This window comes from Rhineura floridana, chromosome 3 (assembly GCF_030035675.1).
Source record: "Rhineura floridana isolate rRhiFlo1 chromosome 3, rRhiFlo1.hap2, whole genome shotgun sequence".
NCBI classification, from domain to species: Eukaryota; Metazoa; Chordata; class Lepidosauria; order Squamata; family Rhineuridae; genus Rhineura; species Rhineura floridana.
In genome coordinates, this window is record NC_084482.1 from 169270800 (window position 1) to 169295123 (window position 24324).

At 41.1% G+C, this 24324-nt stretch overlaps 1 protein-coding gene across 16 annotated transcripts in view; it reads right to left on the reverse strand.

Moving 5' to 3' along the window:
- CHL1 (cell adhesion molecule L1 like) overlaps positions 1–24324 on the reverse strand; it is a 365024-nt gene that overhangs the window by 42257 nt on the left and 298443 nt on the right. For all 16 annotated transcript variants that reach the window (XM_061618586.1, XM_061618580.1, XM_061618578.1 and 13 more), the window contains 7 exons: positions 23124–23275; positions 21251–21416; positions 17407–17531; positions 10035–10136; positions 9641–9838; positions 6096–6166; positions 4505–4724 (listed from right to left, as the gene is read on the reverse strand). In XM_061618586.1, coding sequence (XP_061474570.1) covers positions 4505–4724; positions 6096–6166; positions 9641–9838; positions 10035–10136; positions 17407–17531; positions 21251–21416; positions 23124–23275 — 1034 coding nt within the window. The remainder of the gene's footprint in view (positions 1–4504; positions 4725–6095; positions 6167–9640; positions 9839–10034; positions 10137–17406; positions 17532–21250; positions 21417–23123; positions 23276–24324) is intronic.

Sequence of the window (24324 nt, forward strand, 5' to 3'; positions counted from 1 at the left end):
CTTTGTTATCTGTAATAAATACTTAATTTGGTTTACCAAAGGGCTGATCCTTGGCTGGGGTTTCACAGACCAGAAGGGAGGGTAAGGTAATGACCAAGGCTGAAGGGGAACTGTAACAAATGGTGGCAGCGGTGAAGAGAATAACAATACCAGTATTCAGAGTCTCTGGGAATACTAGTATTGGGATGTTACTGGTGGTTGCCTAGCAGGGGGATCTGTTGAGATCTGTGCTAGGGCGGGGAGAGAAATCATGAGAGAGCGGTCCGGACTGGTGGAGTCCCTGGTGGTGCCTAGAGACAGGCAGTAACCACGAGCAGGTAGGAACCTGACAGGGAGAGCCAGGGAAGGACGCCTCACAGTCAGCAACTAGCTATCTTGGAGGACCACTCAGAGAAGAGAGTGGGGATTCATAGACCAGAGTCTCAAAGGTTACTCTTTAAAATGCCTTGTTGCAAGTTCTGCTGCCACTTACTTCACTCCTCATTTGCTCATTAGCAACTGGGGACAAGGACACTCCTCTGGGTCCCAACTTGGCCCTTTGGTGTCCAGGTGCTAATCCAAGTTTAAAATGCTAGTTCTGGTTTATTCAAAAGCCAGTCACTTTTAGGGTTCATGAAATCCCTCCTACGAGCAAGCTGTTTGTAATATTTAGATGTTACAGTATCGAAACTAAGCCTCCATCTGTGACTTGTGAGCTGACAATTGCAGTCTTATGCACACATACCTAGGAATAAGTTCAGCTGAAATTGGTAGAACTTTCTTCTGAATAAACATGCACAGGCCTGTGCTATATGTGCTACCAGTGGGACTTACAACAAAATGTTGCAGTGTGGAATGCACTTATTCGTAGTTCCAGCCATCTATGCCATTACTCCCCAAATACTTTTCCTCCCCATTTTCCCATTCTTCCCACAAACAGTTAGCATCCTGTGTCCATTGAGCATATTCTGGCCTCATTTAGCTATTTTGGATGGGGTCCTTTCTGGGGTCCCTCCCTAAAAGACTTATTGTACTTTGGCAAACCTTGTGCTTCCTCCAAGCCTCCTCCTTTTGTGTGGATGGTGCTATTTTGGCTGCATAAGGATACCCACTCAGAGAATGAGTTCCCTATTTGTATATAGCAGTGGTGGGGAACCTCAGGTCCATGGGCCTAATTAGACCACCAGACCTCCCCATCTCCCACCTGCTCTATACTTGATGTCATATTTAATCTCAGGTCTGGGGCAGGTAAAGATATACCTGGGCCAAAAAGGTAGCAATTGGGCACCTGCAAAACCCTGTTTATGGCCCCCTGCATGACTTTTTGTAGCTCCTGAGAATTAGCTGATCATCTGTGCTTGCAGAGAACCGTGAGAGGCACTTTGAAGTCCCAACAACCAGCTGATTGTTGGGGCTTCAAAGCACAACAATAAGCAGGCTTTCAAAGTGCCACACAGCGAACATGGTTTTCAAACTGTGCAGAAGAAAACAGGTCACCTGACATTATTGTCAGGCCCCACCCATATGTCAAATGTTTCTGTTCTGGTATTGTTTCTAAAAGTGCAAGTTGGATAGATTTGGCTTTAAATGCAAACTGAATGAAATTTCTTCACCATTCCTACTTGTGGGTCTTCAGTGTGCCCACCTCTGTCATGGAAGGATTTTAGCAGACCTTCTTATACTGTTCTTTTACCTGGCTGAACTAATAAGTCTTAGTATCAAATGTGAATATGTGTAATTGTAAACAAATTGGGAACCTATTTGCTGAATATATATATATATATTCTCTAAACAAGATAAGAGATGTAAAAATTACAATGTAACAACTGCAAGGCTTCTGGAAAGACTGTTATCCAATTTTCTCAACGGGAGCAGAAGCTTTCTGTCTTCCGTATTTTACACAAGAAACAATTGCTTTGTGTCATGTCTATACACTTGCAGTTATCTTATTAGGGTTATGACTTCCTGTGCACTTATATTAAAATCCAGCACAGTAGTTTATGACAGTGGTGGTTATAGTGGGAGGGCAGGAAGGAAGATGTAGCAATCACAGATTAATGTAATAACAGAATATAACTCTGGGATATCGAGATGGAAAAGGGATATTTTGTGTCTTGTAAATTTCAAGTGAACAATTTTGATTAGGAGGAGATATATGTCAAGTTGGAGGTTTAAACTTAAACTAAACCACTCCTTTTTAATATTGAATTCTCTAGTCTCAGCTAGAAATGGTAGAAATATTTGTGTCTGATTGGCTAGAAGGTGTAAGATGCAGCTAGTTTGGCTGGATTCTTACAAAGTTATTAACTGTGCAAGCCTGTTCATTTCTCTTCAGAAGTAAATCCTACTGAGTTCAATGGAATTTACTCCAAGGTGTGTGTAGAACTGCGGTCCAAGGATACTTTGTTAAGTTGACCAGTGTCAACAACATCATTGTTACTGCTCGAAGTATTTCTTAGAGTAGAAAAGGGTGGGAAAGGAAACAGGAAGAGGACGGCTATGGAAAGGTATAAGGGAAAAGAAATGGTTGAGGCTCGATTGAAGAGCTATGTGGAAGATGAAATTCCATGCTCCTGCAATCTTGTACCAAACTCATGAGAACCCCAGTAAAGAAGAAGATGGTCTCCAAGGCTCTTTTCAGACTGTGGTCTGACATCCCCCTGATTATATAGAGCAAATGGCAGTTTCCTAAATTTGATATCCTCCTGATTGTATACAGCAAACAACGATTCCCTGAGTCGGTATGCAACACATAATTGGAGGTGGTTTCTTTTAAGTGAAAGTAGAAGTCATCTTGCATGCAAAGGAGGAGAGCAGAGAGAGAATGTGCAGGCCCAAGCCTTTCTATGGCTCACTCACGATCACTTATGTTATGTTTTATGTGATCATCTGAATTAGGATTGAGAATCTGATTTCTTATTTTTTCCACTCCACATCCTACACTTTTTTTTTTAATGTGGCACTGGCTGATTTACAAATTGATCACATCTTTCTCCTTCTTATATAAACCTCTCCACTATAAAGCTCCAGTCCAGGGGCATGGAGAGAAGTCCAGCGCCGCTCATCCGCGAAGCCTGGCTGGGCGGCGCCTAGTTGTGGCTAGTGGTGAAGCTGCAGTCGCCATTTTGAAGAGGGGCAGCATTGCACATTGCGCACAATATGCGCACACGATGTGCTGCGTGGAAGGGCAGAGCGACAAGAGGCTATTTAAGCCTGCGCTGCCCCTACTTCCTCCACTTTACCGTTGAGACGCCCACCCCGCCCGCCCTCTTTTATTGGTGTGACCATGGTCGCTTCAGGGCTGAGTAGGAATTTTTATCCTGCCCACCCTAGTTGGCGGGCAGGTTTTTTGCCTGCTCCACACTATGAGAGGAGGAGGGAATCGGGTTAGGGGAAGTCTCGATTAATAGGTGAATTTCGCTAATTTGGCTAATCTGATGAGCTAAAAGGAATACCCCGAATGGGGACCAGTTGAGTTTTGGATGCGGTAAGGGGCTGGAAGGAAATTAGGTAAAGATCAGCTAGGTGGCCCTCTTAGGCACCTTTGGAGGTGACAGGTAGTTCCGGAGGCCTGTCTTCCAGGGTTTTACAGCCCGAGGGCAGGATATGGGCTGCTTTTGGGGCCAACTTGCCTCATCCACCCGAGGGTTGTGCGGCCCCGGGGGTGGTGATGTAGGAAGGCCCCCCTACACACCTACAAGGTGTGGCCAGGGCAAGGGGTAAGCAAAAAGGGGGCTTGCCCTTTGCCCCAGCAGGGGCTGGTCACCCAAGAACTGTGGGGCAAGCTGCTTGCCTAAGGTTTAGTCCCGCACCTAGGTTTACCCTCTGCAGTTCACTTTAATGGGTTGGTTATAGTTTAATAAAGTGGCCCTTTGTTTCAACCATAACTGCTCTTGTCTGTGCTTTATTTCACCCATTGGCAGCAACTATGAAGAACACATTCTGCTTTAGAGTTCAATGGCATTATTAATATGTTTGAGACATACTTAGGATGTATAATATTCTTTTGGTAGAAAGAAGCTTATTTTTGTAAAGATTTTGTGTGCGTGTTGGGGGAAGGAATCTAGCCATATGGGCAAATCTTTGCCAGAAAGCTTGTTCAAGAGATGATAACTGGGAAAAATAACCGTGTGGTGACGTTTGCCTGTCAAAAATGACTGTAAAAATTTTCCCTTTCCCCAAAAATCCACCAAAGTCAGAATTAACACATAAAAAGAAGTGTTTGGAATGCTATCATTAAAGGAAAGCATTGGTAATATACTCTCATGAGTTGGGACATTCGTTCGATGCGCAAAAATAACAAAAAATTGCCCACATTTTCCCTCTCAATTTATTTTGAAAATTGTGCTTTAGGTGGCTGGTCCCCCAAATGTTGGGATACAAAAAGTACTTGCATCTCCATGTATTTCAACACTGTGTTTTTAATAATTTAACTCTCAACTGTAACTCCATGCTTGCTCACCCTTCAGAGGTGAGAATTCACTCACAGTGCATTCTTCGTATAAAGATTTTCCCCATTACTTACTGTCCTCGCTTGAATAGCCAGTTATTATATTGGGCTCAGGGCCAGATCCAAAGTTATTCACTGCCTGGACTTTGATATCATAAGGTACAAAGGTGGGGGTGTTCTTCAATACCAAGAAATGTTTTTTCACCGTTTCTTCATCCCATTCGGCATTGTCCTGTTGTCTCCAAGTCACTTTGTATTCCAGCCCGGGACCATTTTGTTCTATGGGCTTTAGTGGCTGCAAATGAAGACAATATAAATCAGGCATTGTCGTTGCTGTGATAGCAAAACTGCAGCTGACGAGACACACAATTTTATAAAACAGTTGGCCATATCATTCAGAACTGCATCACAAAGATAGCCTTAACTTAAGGCATTCATCATGTAGATAGTTTTAGGATAACTGAAAGGAAAAAAATCAAGCAAGAGATGAAAACAGATGGATAGAAAGCATGCCAATTATTAGCATACTTTAATGTTGGAGACATTAATTCTCAATTTGCAGTAAGTGTTACCATGTCAATCAACTATTATGAAACTGTGTCATCTGTACCGTGGTTACACTATGACAGTTTTTTTAAAAAAATGTTCCACAGCAGATTTGTTTATTAAAACATAAGATTACTCTGCTGAGTATTAACCAATCAACAAAACCCAACCTAAACTATGTCTGAATGACTTAACGGATAATACTATTTTTATGGTTCATTTGAAGCACTCATCTAGCATGCATTCATGTATGCAAAAGTAATATGTATAAACTTCCTTGTGTCTTCCCTCCTCTCTGACTGTCTTCCCTCTGCCAAAAATTTATATTGAAAGTTCCTTGTGGGCAAGGACCTGTCTTTTTGCTAATATTACTCTGTAAATTGCTATGTCCAATGTTGCCCCTGTATAAATAATAATAGCTGGTGTAATAATAGTTTTCCACAGCGAAAGAGAGGAGAGAGAGAGAGAGAGAGAGAGAGAGAGAGAGAGAGAGAGAGAGAATGAATAAATCCAAACAGCTTGGTTGTGTGATTTACAGAAGACACTTGCATTAATGAATATATCATTATGGCATAATTCTACATTTGGAAATCTCAGTTCAGTAGTGAAGCAAACCAATATGAATGATATGACAGAAAGTCCTAGTGTCCATTCATAGAAAAATGAAGGACAGAAGACAATTTTATGGGTTCACTTTCTCAATTCCACCCAGGAGCTGTTGCATTTCATCAAACAATGTCAATTAAAAGTATGATTAAGCACGGGGCCAGTTGGAATCCAAAGCAGAAATTAAAGTTACTTATTTCTTTAGACCTTCTTATCTAGTTCTATATTGTTTGCAAAATCAGAATCATCTGTAAGAAAACAGTAGAAAATAAAATGTATGTAAGGAATGAAAAGCAAATTCAATGAGTTGCACTTTTTAAATGTTATCCTACTATTGTTGTTTCAGCTGCAATGAAGTTTTTCATGTTTTCTTAAGATCACATATTTAGCCCAATGCTATGCATGTTTACTCAGAAAGTCCGCTGTATTCACTTGAGCTTATACAAAAATGGGCCATGTTATTGTGCATGGACCACTGCAGTGTTGTCCATATCTTCAATTAAAAATGTGTTACCTCCCATGTCATGTTCATCTCATGTGGTTCAGAAGCTTCAATTCGGATGTTTTCTGGGTTCTTATCTGGAGCTATGTATCAATAAAACATAATGAAAGAGTATTTTAATTATCCCACCTTTGCTTTTAATTTTTCATCTCACTGCATTTATTTTACCATAGTAATGCATAGTAACGCATTTTACCATAGTAAATGGAAACTGTTCCTAATTATGTGGATTATCTAGCAAAACTACAGATGAATGCCATGTCTACTGTGCAATAAAGTTATCATTTTTAACACACTGCACCGTTTGTGGTGGTTTGTGGCACATGATGATAACCACAGACAGCTCCTTGCTATACAGGTTTTAGGTAACAAATACAGTATATCAGCTATGTTCAAATGACTGTATTCTAGTTTAATCAGCTGAGATATGAACAAGGCATTTGGCCACACATGCAGTCTCTTTGGTCCTTCTTTCATGCTTGTAAGAAAACAGATCAAGAAGTCTTCCATTAACTATAGTTTCTCATTTTACGGAACTGGAAATCTATGGTAAACAGCTTCTGAACAAGGAGATTAAGTTGTAATGGGAAGATTGCTTAATATCCTGGTTTGTTCCGGCTATTAACCATAGTTTCCCAGATCAGAGAAACCAGGAAATAATGGAAGTCTTCTTAGTTTGCCAACTTGCATGAGAGGATCAACAAAAGTGCTCATATCTCTGCTATCTAAAATTAGATATCACAAGGAGCCATTGTGAGTTGAAAGGATTACATTCTGAGGCATCAGCACATAAATTCATTCTAGGACACTCTTGGATAATATGATCAATTGCCATACAAAAGTTGCAACACCCCCCCACAATGGATATGGTTTCTGTCATTTTGGTTAAAATGACTAAATAAGAACTAAATGATAGTTTCACAAAGCACCAGATGTTAATGGAATTATTCTAAAGAGGTGTTCGTATGGGACTGGGAAAACAGAAGGTGCATCATTAGAATGAGTCATAGAGTTAGAAAGCTGTGGAAGGCACAGAGACACATTTAAAAAAATGTTAGGAGAATATAAATGAATAAACCTTACAGGACAGCTGTTCTATAAAAGAAATTTGAGGAGCCAGTTATTTCATGTTATACCAAGAGAAACTGGTTGTGAACAGAAATTTATCCAAAGGCCTGTGCTGTGGTGAGACTCACTATACATTTTGCTAAACACCATCCCAAAAGGGATGGTGGTCTACATAAAAAAGAAGAAAGCTTCATTGTATCTTAAAAGCACTACATTTGGGGCCTAGCCACACATTTTTTATTGTTTGCCTTGCTGTCAGAAGGCTTTTTCCTAAATGTAATCCTAGTGTGTATGTGGGTTTTAGGGGGTGGCTGGAACTGCAGCATGGTGGGAGGGTTCTCTCCCAGCTGTGATATTGATAAAAATTGCCCCTTCCACTGCAATTTTTTTTACAAAGCCCCCATTGGTATCAATGAGAATCCCCATCACTCATTACAGGATAGGGTGTAATCATCTCTGTTATCCAACTCATCACCCTGCATGCCACTGTTCAAACAGAAATCCCCACCCCCTGCCAAACATTGAATAAAAAATATTGTTTGATGTATCTGCAAGCCTCACAATTAATGTAATTAGGCACTTCAACTCTTACAGGAATTGTAGTCGATTTAGGGATGCTGCCTAATATTCCCCTGAGGCAAAGCCCTTCCTTTCAAAGGAAACCAATTATGTGGGTCTGCCTGAGACAGCCAGTAAGGGAATGTATCACTGAAGTGAGGAGAAAAGCAATTTCTCTTCCTTTTCACGATGACCACTTGTACACATTTTATCCTTATCATTTGTATAAAAAAAACCCTCTATCAAGTGGTGTGAGCAAGTATGGTCAAGTGGTGGGTGGGGCTATGCAGAGAGAGGGAGGAGTTTAGTAGATGGGCAATGACAGTAGATTAAGCAGGTCTGCTGCTGGCTCTGGAAAGTCACTGCCCTCTTTACAAAGGACCATAAGAAGCTGCCTTCTATGAAGTCAGACCACTGGTCCATCTAGCTCAGGTTTCAGGCATGGAACGTTCTCAGGCCTACCTGAAAATGCTGAGGATTTGCTTCCATGCTGGTCAGATCAGTTCTTCCTTAGTGGATCAGTTTGTCCCAGGGTCTAGTACCTGAATCTCCCTGCCTTATTTCCTCTCTGCACCAGCACTACCAGAAAGCTCTTAGCCCTCAGAGACACCACCACCATGAAGAAGCAACCAAGAGGATAAGGAGACATCTTTTCTCACAGCAGTGATAATGAGAAGAGCAGTGGGATCTTTTCACTACAATTGTTAAGTGGAGGCATCTATCCTGTAGGGTGCAAGGTTCGTGTGGAGCAGCAACCTGAAGAATTGACCCTCACTCTTGGTTGGGGGAGCACATCTCCTTTCCCTGCCCCCTCCAGCTGTATTTTAATGAGGGTATTTTTAATCCTAATTAAACATTAGCCTCACCCTCAAACTTATTCAGACTGGCTTGAAGAGCAGGTGTCCCTGGGTCAACCCAGGGTGAGTCACCCTGATGCCCCCCCCTCCAGTTTGGAGTCATGAGGTGGATTGGGGTGGGCTATGGACAGACCTGCTAAAAAACCCAAATATTTGTAGAGAAACTATTCCAACTCCATGATTATTCTTTTGTTCTCTTCCCTCCTCCAGCCTTTTCTAAGTCCTATGACACCCTTTTTAAGATGTAGCAACCAAAACTGTACAAAATGGGTTCCGTATGCTGCCACTCAGTTTTATGAAAAGGAATTTTGTCCTACCTGTATGGAGCATTGCCATGTATAAATGACCTTGGCAACAGCTGGTTTTTATATTTTCAAAGGTGGGGGCTTAACCATTGTATATTTCTTATTTCCAGCAATCTTTGGTGCCAGAAACATGCATAGCACCTAAGAAAGACTCATCTGAACGTCTGAACAAACCTCTTTGTTTACCATCTACTCTAATAAAGATTTCTGGAGAATTCTAAACCTGGCACACTATTTTGTGACAGTTTTGACCTAATATAGATTTTGGAATATTTCTTATGGGCCACCACCACTACCTCTGCCTTTTATGTACAATGTTGTGTCCTCATCTAAATAACATGTCCCCTCTTTAAGAACTGCACTTTAAAAAGAGAGGGAGGCATATACATTAAACCAGCCTTCCCCAACTTAGTGCCCTCCCAATATTTTGCACAAGAACTCCCATCAGATGCAGCCCACATGGCCAATGGTTCGGAATGATGGGAGTTGTGGTCTAGAACATCAGAAGGCCCAGAGGTTGGGAAAGGATATTTTTATAATTAGCAGTATTCACAACAGTGCCAAATGCAACAGAAATATCTGACAAATTCAACCAACTGGTTCCTAATTTCTTACCATCTCCCACCTCGTCTATCTGTTAATCTAAAAAACACAGCTCAGGAAACCCCCCCCCCAAATCAAAACAAACACTCCTGAATATGTATCAGGAGTATTCTATATGAGTATACCCTATTCAATAAGATATAATTAATATAAGGCAACAAAGTACCAGCCGGAGGTGTTTCATATCGTTCTGATGGTTCACTAGGCTGGCTTCTCCCCACAGCATTAACAGATATAACACGGTATTGGTAGTTTACATAAGGAGCCAGTGGCAAAACAACTGTAGTATCATTCCCTGGGAGCCTGATTAATTCCTGCCACTTTCGGGGCTCCCACCGGTTCTCTTCAAACTCCACAATAGATTCTACAAAGGCCAAAGAGAAAAGACACAATTAAGATCCCTGGAAACAAACTGGAAAGACAGGAAAGAAATGATTAGCAACAAAGACATTCACCAATAAATCCAATTAAGCACAGCTTTCAGGGTAGTTTTGATCAAATTTTGATCACTCACTGTCCCTTTATAAAAAGGGAGGCAACAGTACAAGACTCCTTTTTACCATTAATTGGACTGTTGTTACTGCTTCCAGCATTCCATGATAGCCTAACATTTCTGTCCCGCTTTTCTGAGAGGCGGAGGTCTTCAGGTGGGTCAGGGACATCTAAAAAAAATGGGAAGAAATGTAAGAAGAATGGCATTTGGTGGTCGTGCTTTGCTCTGAACAAGAGGCACAGCAGTAGTTCAGCAACAGTGCCTTGTTTTCACAAGGGACCATAAAAACATAAAGAAAAAAATGTTAGATCAGTGGGTCTTCCCCCCCCCCCATCCAACAGTGACCTTCAGAGAAATCACAGGTCTGTTTCTGAAATTAGGGCTGTGCACACAAGAGAGGAGCAGAATCATATCTGCTGGCTGTGCCCCCAAATGTAGGATTGCAACTGCCAAAATGATGATCCTACCATGGCTTATGTATCTATTTTATGTATTATGTATTATGACCAACAGAGGTCTCGGTTAAGTATTTATGGCAAAAGAGGTTGGAGGTTTTTAACAGCAAATCTCTGAGCATACCTAAGTCTCTGAGATTTAGACCACCAGTAGCCAGGGGCTGGGCTATTCCATTTGTTAAAAATTATTATGAGGCATAGCAATTACAACATCTGCTTACATTTGTGAATCCAAATCTGAATTATTATTGGGCCCAAATTCAACACCACTTACAGAAGAAGATTCACCCAGTAGGTTTCCCATTTGTTAAGAAATGCATGACGCTTGATCGGACACAGCAAAATTCATCCTCTAAGGCACTTTGGCAAGGTACTGGGGAAAAGTACTTTCATTTGGAAGCTCGAACTATTGCCTTAATATCCCATGCAAGTAAAGTAATGCACAAGATTCTACAACAAAGGCTCTTGCCATATATGGAGCGAGAAATGCCAGAGGTCCAAGCTGGATTCAGAAAGGGAAGAGGTACCAGAGATCATATCACAAACATACGCTGGATAATGGAACGGACCAAGGAATTTCAGAAGGAAATCACCCTGTGCTTTATGGACTACAGCAAAGCCTTTGATTGTGTAGATCACAAAAACTATGAAATGCTTTAAAAGAAATGGGGGTGCCACAGCATCTGATTGTTCTGATGTGCAACCTATACTCTGGACAAGAGGCTACTGTAAGGACAGAATATGGAGAAACCAAATGATTCCCCATCAGAAAGGGTGTGAGACGGGTGTATTTTATCACCCTAGTTGTTTAATCTATACACAGAACATATCATACGGAAAGCAGGATTGGACCAAGATGAAGGAGGTGTGAAAATTGGAGGGAGAAATATCTGTAATTTAAGATATGCAGACGATACCACACTAATAGCAGAAACTAGTACTGATTTGAAATGAATGCTGATGAAAGTTAGAGGAAAGCACAAAAGCAGGACTACAGTTGAACATCAAAAAGACTAAAGTACAACAGAAGACTTATGTAACTTTAAAGTCAACAATGAGGTTATTGACCTTAAACTTGGCAAGGATTATCAATACCTTGGCACGGTTATCAACCAAAATGGGGACAATAGACAAGAAATTAGAAGAAGGCTAGGACTGGGGAGGGCAGCTATGAGAGAACTAGAAAAGGTAATCAAATGCAAAGATGTATCACTGAACACCAAAGTCAGGATCATTCAGACCATGGCATTCCTGATCTCTATGTATGGATGTGAAAGTTGGACAGTGAAAAAAGTGGAGAAGACAAAAATCAACTCCTTTGAAATGTGGTGTTGGAAGAGAACTTTGCGGGTACCATGGACTGCAAAAAAGACAAATAATTGGGTGTTAGATCAAACTAAACCAGAACTATCACTAGAAGCTAAAGTGATGAAACTGAGGTTATCATACTTTGGACACATAATGAGAAGACAGGATTCACTGGAAAATACACTGGGAGAAACAGAAGGGAGTAGAAAAAGAGGAAGGCCAAACAAGAGATGGATTGATTCCATAAAAGAAGCCACAGACCTGAACTTACAAGATCTGAACAGGGTGGTTCATGACAGATACCATTGGAGGTCGCTGATTCATAGGGTCGCCATAAGTTGTAATTGACTTGAAGGCACATAACACACACACACACAAGCAGGCTTACCTATTCAGACTTAAAGACTTTTATGCAGATGCCACTCTACTGCCTAGGGAACTGTGGAGCACAAAATTACGGGACAGAAATTTGACCTGGCTCTCTTAGTATCAGGGTGATAATTTTATTAAGTGACCTGATATCAAGAGACAAGCCCTCAGAGATCTCACTCTGTTTGGAGCATTGTTATTGAACATGGAAGATTCGGATAGTGGTTTGGTGTCCTACATATATGCCCTTCTCTTTCAGAGGGACATGGGTTCAGTGGATAGGTTAAGGCAAATGTGGGAAATGTTGTGGGAAGTGGAAATAGAGGTAGCAGTGTGGATATCTAAGTGAACTAAATTTCCATATAAATCTCTATTTGCAGTGACAAAGGAATTAAAGACGGCTCAAAATGGTATTTAACCCTATAGCCTATATCTCTAAGACTGCCTTCCCTCTTTGCTAGAGGGGTTGTGCAGAGAAAGGCTCTTACACTCATATGTGGTGGACCTGTAGTGAAGTTATTAAGCTCAGGGACTCAGTGTTTTCAGAAATGGAAAAGATTACTGGCTCTGCTAAAAAAATTTCTGAATGAAAATTTGGCCCTAAAGGATAAGCAGCGAATTAGTTTTATGTTAGTTGCAGCCTGATCCCTTATTGCTCAATTTTAGAAGGGTTTGAAGGACATCTCCATCCTCTTGTGATACAATAAAATTTGGCAGTTAGCATTGATAGAAAAACTTACAAAAAAGATACTGATTGCAACAGGTAAAAATGAACAGACACATTTGCCACAGAATGATGGAGTTTTATTTCCTACACTAATGAGGCAGACACCGGTATCAAGGTTCCCAAGGCTTTCTGCACTCTACGGATTTTGTAAAGGTGAATAACTTTTTTTGCACTCTATTTTCTTTGTATCTAAGTGAAGAAAAAAATGTATTTTTCAATATACTTTTGTTGATTCTTAGTAAATCAAGTTATTCTTAATTTCCTGTGTTTGTACCCTGCTGTTTTGGTTGTTTTATTACATCTAAATAAATAAATAAATAAATCCTGCTGGCTGTGCCCTCAAATGCTGACATTCCACTGGTCACACCTGTTTAGCATTCTTTTATTTCACAAGAAAAGTAGCTATGTCAGCAAGGAACCTTAAAGTCAGATACAATTACTGTGGCATCAGTTTCTGAGGATTATAGCAACTTCATCAGATGCATGAATTGGTCTACCCTACAAAGCATGATTTGCACCGATTTCTTCTAAGCAAAATTATGCAGTGGGAAGATAAACAATCCTACAAGAGATAAAATATCCACAGTATTCACTAGTGGCTGAAGTAAAAGTATTTGAAACTGCAGCATTGTTGAATACCAAAGCTAAGCAGGTATGGATATGATCAACTCTGAGGATGACAGTTCACTGGGCACCTCACATAAGAGAAGGACAAAAATGAAATTAAGGTGGTTAAAAAAACCCCACCCTAGTGTGCCAGAGTATCTGGATCTTAGCTTTGTGTGAGATCACATACTTTGCTTGCAATAGGTCCCAATTTCAATCCCTGGCATCTCCAGGTAGGGCTAGGAATGCCCACTGTCTGAAACCCTGGAGAGTTGGTTCCAGTCAGCGTGGACAGTACTGAGCAAGATGGACCAATGGTCTGGCTCAATATAAGGCAGCGTCCGATGCTGTTTTGGAGGGGCTGAAAAGAAGATTGCCTGCCTGCAGGGCAGGCGTTGCCATTTACCCATTTCCCTCACAGGAACTGTGAGCGAATGTGAAACTGGGATGCTCAGGCTAGGCAGTGAGGAAGGCAGTTATTTCTCTAGGCCAGGCCAAAAATGTATTTCAGACTTCCTCTCTGTACTACTAATAAGGTGAGGAAGCCTTTCAACGTTTGTCTTCCAGGCATTACATAGGATACTTCTTTCTGCTTGAAGAAAGAAAGAAAAATATTGCTCCCATAACCAGAAATGTTCCTCAACAAAGGTCAAATTCTATTTCTTGTCTCAGTCACAGCAGGAGTTTTATTAACCAACTGTCCTGGTAGCAGGAAAGCAATGAGGCAGAGCTGGAGGAGGATTTCAGCATAAATATGTGACTTTTTTATATAGATGGCTAAGTATAGAAGTACAGAGTCTTTAAAAGGCAGCAGTGTGTGGTTGTTTGCGAGTTAGATTTGAGATGGCAATATATGGAACTAGAAGGAGCACAGCTGGGAGTAGCATTGTCAGCACTGCAATGAGACTGGCAGCCCAGCAGGATTTTAATGTGTGTAAGGAAAAATGGGGGAAGGGGTTGATTTCATCCAGTTTCAAAATAAATGGAAATTATGTGTTGTTCATTCATTGAATTGCACTCAAAAACAAGCCACAGGTCCCCACATGGTAATGTAGTGGCAGATTCAGAAGTGCAGGGTCCCTTTGTGATAGTGACAGTCACACCTTCTCCCCCCTTTTTTTCTTTTGCTGCTGGGTTGAGAATGAGATCCTTGTTAATGCCTTCCCCCACAACTACAGTTGTCCCTAGAAGCCAATCAACATGAAAGGGGAGAGCTTCTGAAAACAGTCTTCTCAGTGGCTGACTCACCTCCTTTCACTTTGGCTTTAATCAGCAGGAAAGGACAAGAAAGCAAGATTAGAAGATTCTTCACAGTGGTTAACATGGTCCCCTTTCAACTGATTGGCTCATAGGACAATGGAGACATAGGAGCCTTGCTAGGACTCTGCCCCCCAAACCATAAAGAGTCTAAGACCCCGTGAGACCCTGGATTACTATACCCCTGTCCACAGATCACACAGAGAGCCTGTTTTTGTGCCTCTGTGCACGCATGGGGTTATTAGAGTGGGCCTAGCCACTCAGATGCGTGGCTGCCAATGTGCAAGCAGTGATGTCGGCTGGTCGCACCATAGCCTGGACAAGAGTCACTCCTGGGAGCCAATCAGCATTGCTGGTGGACTCCAAAGGGTGGGGTTTGGAAGTGGACCCGAAGGAGAACCTTTTCTCTCTGGTCCATTCTGAGGCCATACACAGAGGGCCCAGGTCTCAGATGCTGGCATGGAGGTATGGCCTAGGGAGAAGCATTGGGTCAGCTGGGGTAAACAGAGGGTGGGCACCCCACTTCCTGCTGACCACAAGCAGTGTTGCATTATGGTCTTGGCCTCTGCTTTGTTGGCTGCACTGCTACCACACTCCCAGGTTGCTTAAAGGCCCCAGAGGAGCAGCTCACATGATGGTGGGCCTGATAATCATGCCAATCTCTGGATGTTGTCCCAGCACATTTGCTGGAATGGTGACATTGAGCTGCCAATGGCTGCATCCTTGCCGTAAGCACACCAATGTTGTTACTAACGTTGCTCTGAAAATTTCTCCTGCATTTTTGTGACCATTGTCCATCAATTAATGAGAAAAGAAATTGCATTCAAAAATTGTCAGTGGAGAGTTAAAATTTTGGTGAAATTCTCACCGGGGGGGGGTAGAGGGTTTTTGTTGTCGTTACCTTACTTTTCAAGATAGCCCAGGGATGTTTGTGAATGTCCTTTGTTTCATTCTACAAATCATCTCACCAGTGGTCTGCACTCTGCAGCCTTTCCAGCTTCCCACACTTCAATTGAAGCCCAAGGGAAGACATCCTGAGATAATTCCTCCAATGGAGACTTTTCAGATCTGGAGGCATGGGTAGATGGGGAGGCTGCAGAGTGCTGGGGAAATGTTTACAGGAAAGAAAAACACATACACCACCCTTGGCCACTTCACAACAATAACATAAACCCCAAACCAAGTCCCAAGCATCCTGAGGTAAACAAAATAATATGGAAGCATATTTCAGGAAATTGGAGAACAGATTTTGGCTCACACTAACTGTAATTAGGGATAGGGAGAATTGTGATGAAAACTGAAGTTGACACAGGACTTCCTGATAATTTGCATATTTTGCAGATGGATCCTGAGTGCTGTAAGCATCCACAGTTTTTTTGGACACTATTATTAGGGGTTTTTTTAGGCATTCAAAAGGCAGCTGGACAGCCACGTATTGGGTGTGCTTTAAGTTGGATTCCTGCACTGAGCAGGGGGATGGACTCAATAGCTTTATAGGCCCCTTTCAACTCTACAATTCTATGATTCTAATATAATGATAGTGTGTCTGAAATTGATCAGCCTGCCTTTATTTGCTAACCTGAAAGTGACCAGCATCAGACTGTGAACACACTAGTCTCTAGAGCAAAGCCTTTCCATTAGCCACACCTGGAGGGGAAAGGTGTTATCTGCCAATCAGTCGTGGAATCTCTTTGAAGCTGATTTTTTAAAAAATGCACTCAAGCTACTCCCACCAGGTTTTACAGTAAAAAGGGGGGGAGTTTGACTAGCAACGTGTGCCCCAGTTATCAGAAGAGAGAGGTGGAGATGCACTGGAACGAAAGAACAGTGAGTGTGTTTCTACCCTCAGTCCAACAGAGGGTGGAGGAGGAGGTGGCAAAGGGGTGGGAGGGAAGGGTTGGGCGGCACTGAATGCACTGAACCTTCCTTCTTTGCTTGGCAATGTGAAACTCACCAGCCTCTGTCACATAGCTGATGTAGGAGGAGGTGAAGGGGGCGGACTGGATAGGTGGGAAAGCTGCTCTCCTTTCTCAAAATATTGTTCGAAATAATGATTACAATATCATTATATTTGGGGGGGGGGAATCAGGACAGTAAGAGCAATAGATAGTGGATGAAGAACATACCTGAACTGAAATTGTGTGACCACTATAGTTGTGGCCATTTTAAGCTTGCTTCAGTCTCTGAGTAATCCTTGCTCTCATACAATGCACCCTGCTGCAGATGGGTGCACCGCCAAGGCTGCAATTTTGCAGGTCCTGTGAAAATCAGGTTCTCTGTATTTGAAGCAAACTGACTAGAGTGCAATCCAAATGCTATTTTGGGTCATTCAATATTTACCAGGACCAGTGCTATTAAAAAGAATTCAAGTAAAAAAAGCTGCATCCACTCCATTTTTAGTATTTAGTACAGTAGGGCCCCGCTTTAAGGGGCTTCGCTTTACAGCAATTCGCCAATACAGCGGTCTCAATTAGATGCCATTAGACTAAAGTCCCACTCTTACAGCTGGGACACTGCTCCCGAAAAAGTAAGGGCTCTAAGACTGACAACTACACCCCTGCATATGAATCCATAGTACTGAACTGACTAATATTGCAATGGGCCCAAAACTTCAAGACAAAATCCACTGGTGGAAAAGGACTAAGAGCAGATTTCCCAGAGGGATTTAAATCAGTGCTAATACATAGTTTGCGAACAGAAGGATGAAATTCACTTACAGAGGACAGTTATACGGGAATCATCTGTAGCACTGTCAAGAGATGTAGTGCCTACACAGGTGTACACTCCCTGATCTTCTAATTCCACATTTGGTATAAACAAGGTGTCCATCTCCATAATTATTCTGTAAGGGAAAATAGAAACAAAACTCAAATGACAGAGAAATAATAAAGCAAGCATTGTGGTTGATCATAGTTGCCCTAAAAAAAGGCTGCATATGGATATCTTCTCATAATAAAGAAGCTCACAACAATCCTTAAATTGCATTTTATGCAGCAAATTCATCACACACACAAACAAGTTGTTAGCATTAACAACTAGCACAGTTTCAAGCACCTACAACTGATTATACCAATTTATAACAGCTCTAGATCTAGTAATTTGCTTTATAGAATTTTGAAGATTATTAATCCATGTAGACCTCAGCCCACAAGGTGATATACAATTCTTATTTATCATTTCAATAACCCTGTGAGGTGGAGTAGACTGAGAGCTAGTGACTAAGATCTTATGGGTCAAACCAGCCAAGATGAGAACTGGATGAGATCATTTATCTAAATTTCCAACATTTCATTTTTTTCCTTAATAGAGACTATAAGGATGATGAATTGGATCAGCACCATAGCACTATGGGAAGAAAGAGGTTTAACCCCTCCTCCCACGCTTCCCCCCCAATATCAGTGGCCGCCCAGATTGTCACATTGGGAAAAAACATAGAGGTAGCTATGACAAATAATAGCTGGTGGGGGGGGGGATAGGGAAAGCAACACAGGGGCAATCTTCCCTATCCTCAGTGCCACAGTTCTGGTCCAATTCATCCCCTTTCCCATGCCCTGCTATTATGTCAAAATGCAAAGGAAGGTTGGGAGACCTGACCACAGATATCCCGCATACCATCTAAATGTGCAGAGGTCCTGTCTCTGGAGACTTTCCCATTCATGTCAATGTAGCATGCATGTCTATCTTTTTGTGCATGTTGAGCTACTTGTGTTAGAAGGAGGAATCTCTTGCAGGCAAACTTGTGTATACTGAAGCTCCCATACCAGCCAAACAATCAGAATGAGACATTTGCACCACTCTAATATGATTTTGGAGGGACAGTGAATCAGGGAAGGGCCACAGGTCGGTGGTAGAGGCCACATTTTGCATGTGAGAGGTCCCTGGTTCAATCCTTTGTGTCTCCAGGTAGAGCTGGAGAAAACTCCCTTTCTGAAATTCTGGAGAACAACTGCAAGTCAGTGTCAACGATACTAAGCTAGTTGAACCAATGGTGTGACTTGGTATAAGCCTTCTGATCGGGCCTTCTCAGTGGTGGCCCCCAAATTATGGAATGATCTTTTTGACGAGGTGCGCCTGGCGCCAACACTGTTATCTTTTCGGTGCCAGGTCAAGACTTTCCTCTTCTCCCAGGCATTTTAGCATGTGTTTTTAAATTGCTTTTTAAAAAAATGTGTTTTTAAATTTGTATATTTGTTTTTAGTGTTTTTAATTGTTGTAAACTGCCCAGAGAGCTATGGCTATGGGGCAGTATACAAATGCAATAAATAAATAAACAAACAAACAAACAAATAAATAAATAAGGGAGTTCCCGATGTTCCTAATAGACCTTAGTATTTTGACAACATTATTCACATATTTTGAGCCATGAATGATCAAAATCTGGTGTCTCTGTATAGCCACTCCCTCTTCTCAGCTTCTCGGTGGGCCACCACCATCCCAAAGTTTTAAAAGCAGGACTGGTCATAATACTTTTGAGACCATCTAGCAGACATATAAATAAATAAATATGCACATATTTATATATGTGCATATGCTCAACAGTCCAAAAGAGAAATGGAAAATGCAGGTGAGGGATCTCTGTAACTTACACTTTGAAAACATATCTAGCCCATAGGCCAACACTTGGTAAATCCCATTTTATATGTTTAATGAATTCACAAGGTGAAGGTTTGTTTGTTTTTACATGTTCTGGCTAGATTATGATGATACCACATAATCAAACCATGAGATGATATCAGTGAAACATTATTCGCATTTGGTAGGTTTGTTCAGCTCTTTTGTTCAGTGCACTTAAAGCACTGAAATATTCAAGTAACTGTACACCCATACTGCTAGAAACAAAATTTAGACTTAGAACAGTGCTTTTACCACTAGAGGTCCTTCTAGGACAACTATGAAATTTCTTGTTAGACTGCAAAACTGTAAGGTACTTTGTAGCTTACTGAGCCAGAAAGTAATTCCATTTCTCTCTCCACTATTGCCAGCTCCGTTGCTTTCACAGGCTTTAAAGCAGGAGTGACTAACCTATGGCCTTCCAGATGCTGATGGACTACAGTTTCCACCATGTCTCACCCGTGGTCATGCAGGCTGGGTCTGATGGGAGTCTAACAACATCTGGAGCATCACAGGTTAGTCACCTGTGCTTTAAGAATGCATACAAAACCTTAATAAGACCAACAGGAAAATATTTGATTGACTTCACTGGGAAAACATAAGATTTTTTTCCCATCAGTGAAAGGATCAGACACATATAATACAGGCACAACCAAAGGATTGTATGACTTACACAATGCCACAGCCGAAAGAATCCTATCACTTAACCATGTACTCTACTTTTCCAGCTGACTGTGCCTTGGTAGGATTTTATAGTGATTTACATGTATATTTTATTGTTTGGGGGTTTTTTTTATGTCCCTGTACTGAGACATTTCTGAAGGGCTCAGGTGAGCAGAAAGACAGGTTCCAAATGTAGGAATTAATATATAAATAAATAATGGGATTTATGTAATACTTTTAGAGCAGCCTTTCCCAATGTGGCGCTTTCTGGATGTTTTGGACGATGACTCCCATCAGACTCAGCCAGCATGGCCAATGGTCAGGAATGATGAGAGCTGTCGCCCAAAACATCTGGAGGGCACCAGGGTTGGGGAAGCATGGGGTACATTGTTTTAGACTGTCAACATATATTATCCTAGTAATCCTCAACAGCAGTTCTGTTAGGCAGATCAGGCAAGCTTCCACAGATGGAGGATCTTTCTCTGCTGGAGCATATACCTTCTTCCAATGGAAGAATCTCCTCCCTTGATGGACGAGGCTTCTCTGGACCAGGTCCATTATGTCTATGTTGCAAATAGAAAGGAGACACTGAGAATCCCAAGCGGCTTGCCTGGCAATATGATACTGTCTCCAATTTCCACCTATTAAATGGGACAGGATAACTCCTAAAACCGCATGTACTGCTGGGAAAGTAGCAAGCTGCCTTATACCGAGTCAGACCATTGGCCCCTCCATCTCAGTATTGTTTGTGCTCCCTGGCAGAGGCTATGCAGTGTTTCAGCCAGGGATATTCCCAGCCCTACCTGGAGATGCTAGGGATTGAACCTGGCACCTTCTGCATGCAAAGTAGGTGTTCCACCACTGAGCTATAGCTCTTCCCTGATTTACCATCACTCTGAAAACTACATATATTAGTATAGTGTACAACATCCTGTTCCGCTTGTTTGTTGCTTGTGTGGGAATTCTAGTATGCACAAGCTTGCCTGTGTTATTACTCCTGCAAAAGAGGTGGTGAAACATGAAACACTCCTATGGGAATCAGCAGAGAGTCTCAGATGATTGCTCTGGCTCTCTGCGGCCACAACCACAGCAGAGGATTCCAAACAGCTCAAGAAACAATCACAACGATGCTATGCCAGAAATAGCCTTCATTACAGGCTGCCCATAAATGCATATCATATGAAAAGAAGCAGATAGTTATGAAAAGGAATCCTTTAGTATTGCCATGAAATACCAGTATTTATGTAAAAATGAAACAGAATAAAGACCAAGACGTAGTTTGGTTACCTTCCATCCTCGGTGTCATTTTTTAAAAGCTCCTCTCCATCCTTTCTCCAAGAAATTTTAAAGTGATGTTTCAAATGTGAGTCACACTCAGAATGACATTTCAATAAAACTGAATGCGATTTTAAAACTTGAGGGTTCTTAGGTAGAACAGATATTCTGGTAGCATCTAATAAATCAAGAAAGACATTTATGAACTCTATTGTCATTTGCTCATGTGTATAATGAGAAAACTGCTTTACAGTCTTTGAGATATTTCTTCTCACCGCTACGGGGTAGCTATTAATCCCCTTTTGCATACAATAGCGATCTATATACCTCCCTTGAGAAATTTCACTCTTCTTGAAATTCTTTTGGATGCCCTTGTATAGTTCACCCCAGAATGACTAGCCAAATTTTCTTCAGATTTTGCTTTAGGCAAACTTCAATGATAACCTAGGGATGTACAGATTTTCCTGAGAAATGTCATGGTTCCTGTTGAAACACTTTATTTCCTTGACATTCCTTATAAGTACTAAATTAGTTTCACATTTCTTAACAGCACTAGAGTTATTGTTCAGACTGACTCCTAGAAAGTTCTCCTTCACACATGCTATGACATGGATAAAAATAGGAAAGGATTAATCTCTCATTTTTTCCCACTTTTATACTCAGTTCTCCACATTTCTGCACTAATTTGCATTTTTTAAAAAGTCATGATTAATTTATAGCAATTTCTCCTAATATGCACCTTTTTGCAGTTTCCCCTAATATAATGCATTCTTGTATGCTATTTTTATTAATATATGCATTTTTATGAAGACTTTCATCTTTTTGTATACATTATTTGGTTGGAGAACTGCATCACAAAATTTGGAGAACTGTAAATTTTGAAGGATGGCTGTGTGCAGTTCAGCATATTGTTTTGGAAAGTGCAAATTATGTATTCACATCAAAATTCAAACTGAATCAATTTTCCCCCTTCCCTATATAAAAGACATATCTGAGGGATGTGATCCCATTTATTCACATATGTGTCTCTGCAAGTGTGAGATCACACTATGTTGACACCCCTGTTGCAAGGCATGATGTTAAATGGTGCTCAAATTTTGGGTAGCAAATGTAGGAGGACCCTTTCTGAAATCCACAATCCCTAACTCCTGACCCCCCAACTTTAGCCAAATGTCCTGTCTGTACTTTTATGAAAACAGCAGATAAAGGGGTGATCACAAAAGGCAAGAGGTCTATGGCCCCTCTACCCACTCCCCATGTAATTCAATTTAAGGAAATGTGATTATTTTGTGGATATGTGACTTGAGAAAGCAACAGGTTTGTAAATAATTTTTGCTGATCTACTAAAAAATGTTGACTCATAGAATCAAAGAGTTGGAAGGGACCTTGGATGTCATGTAGCCCAACCCCCTGCTCAATTCAGCATCTCTGAAATATGGATGTCTGGCCTCTACTTAACTACCTCCAGTAAAGGAGAACCTGCAACCTCCTGAGACAGTCTGTTCTATTCAGTGTAAAAGACAGTATATGATTGAGGAAACTACAGAACAATTATTAGTATTAGCACTAGTTCGATCCTTTTGAATGGAGAACACACATAATAATAAATCAGGTCTGTGTCTTTACATCAGGAATAATATACAATTATGTCAATTTTCAAAGTGAGAACATTATACTGCATTACACATTTTGCTGCATTATTCAGTTATATTTGTGGTTTTGAATGGGGAATGATATGCAGTAAGCACATCCATGAAGAAAATTGCACAGTTGCATCTGATGCAACGTGTGCTACCACTGTTGGGGAAGATGGAAATGTGCTCACAAAGTATTAGGTTAAAGCAATCAGATTTTTATAGTAACTGGTGTTCATATGAAGAATTACTTCTGACAGTAAGAGTAGCGGTGATAGCACGTCTCCCAGCAGAATTTTTCACCAAGCAAGTATAAGACCCAGCGTCTTCCTTTCTTGTTACTCTGATTTCTAGGGTTCCATTCTGATCAGGGTTGAGATGTTGCATGCTGTAATCTTTAGTCCTAGCAAAGAAACCAGAATCACAGGTTATTTCTGTAAAATATTGGGATTTTCAAACTTTGTTAGAGATTATAAGAAAGTAACAATGTCAGGATTGTCAGGTTTTAGCTTTACTGCCATGATAGGAAACAGAAGCAAGGAAATGGTAACAAAACATTATGAATATTTCTTCCTTTCAGTCTCAAAATATGCCTGAACTCATAAATAGACAAAGATGTGAAACCACACACTTTTGAATTAATCTGAATCCACACCATATACTTAATGTGCATGGCTTCCCCCAAAGAATCCTGGGAACTGCAGTTTTGTTAAAGAGTGCTGAGAATTGTAGCTCTGTGAGGGGCAAACTGCAGTTCCCATGATTTTTGGGAAAGCCATGACTGTTAAAGTGGTGTTTGTGTGCTTTAAATATATGGTGTGGATGTGACTTTTCCCTGAATTGTTCTCTTTAACCATCAGAATGAATATGTATCTTCTAGTGACTTTTTCCAAAGTGGCCATATCCCAAAAGTTTTATTCCCCCAGCCACATCAGAATATCTAGGACAGCCTTTCCCAACTAGTGGGCCACCAGGTGTTGCTGGACCACAACTCCCATCAGCCTCAGCCAGCATTGCCAATGGTCAGCAAAGATGGGAATTGTGGTCCAACAACATCTGGTGGCCCACTAGTTGGGAAAGGCTGATCTATGATGATTGGCTAGTTCCATACTCTAGTAACAGATTTTTCTTTTTACAAATAGATTTTGTGCGAAGCCAAAGTGCACCTCTTAAATGTGTTTTTGAATGTTACTCAGTAATATTTCCATTCCGTTCAATACAATCTATTTGTTCTGACCACTGGCCAAAACAAAATCCCAAGATCCTTCTTAATCAATACCCCTCATAGACTTTCTTATGCCCACAAGTTGGTATGTAGAGTGTCTTCTTTTTCTCCGGACAATCTCTAGTAACAGAAGATGCTCTGTTGCAGGCTCTTCCTCTGCAGCTTCTGCCTTCTCATTGTGCTGCATGAGTTTTTTGCAGGACCATGGGCAGGGAAATTAAGGAATG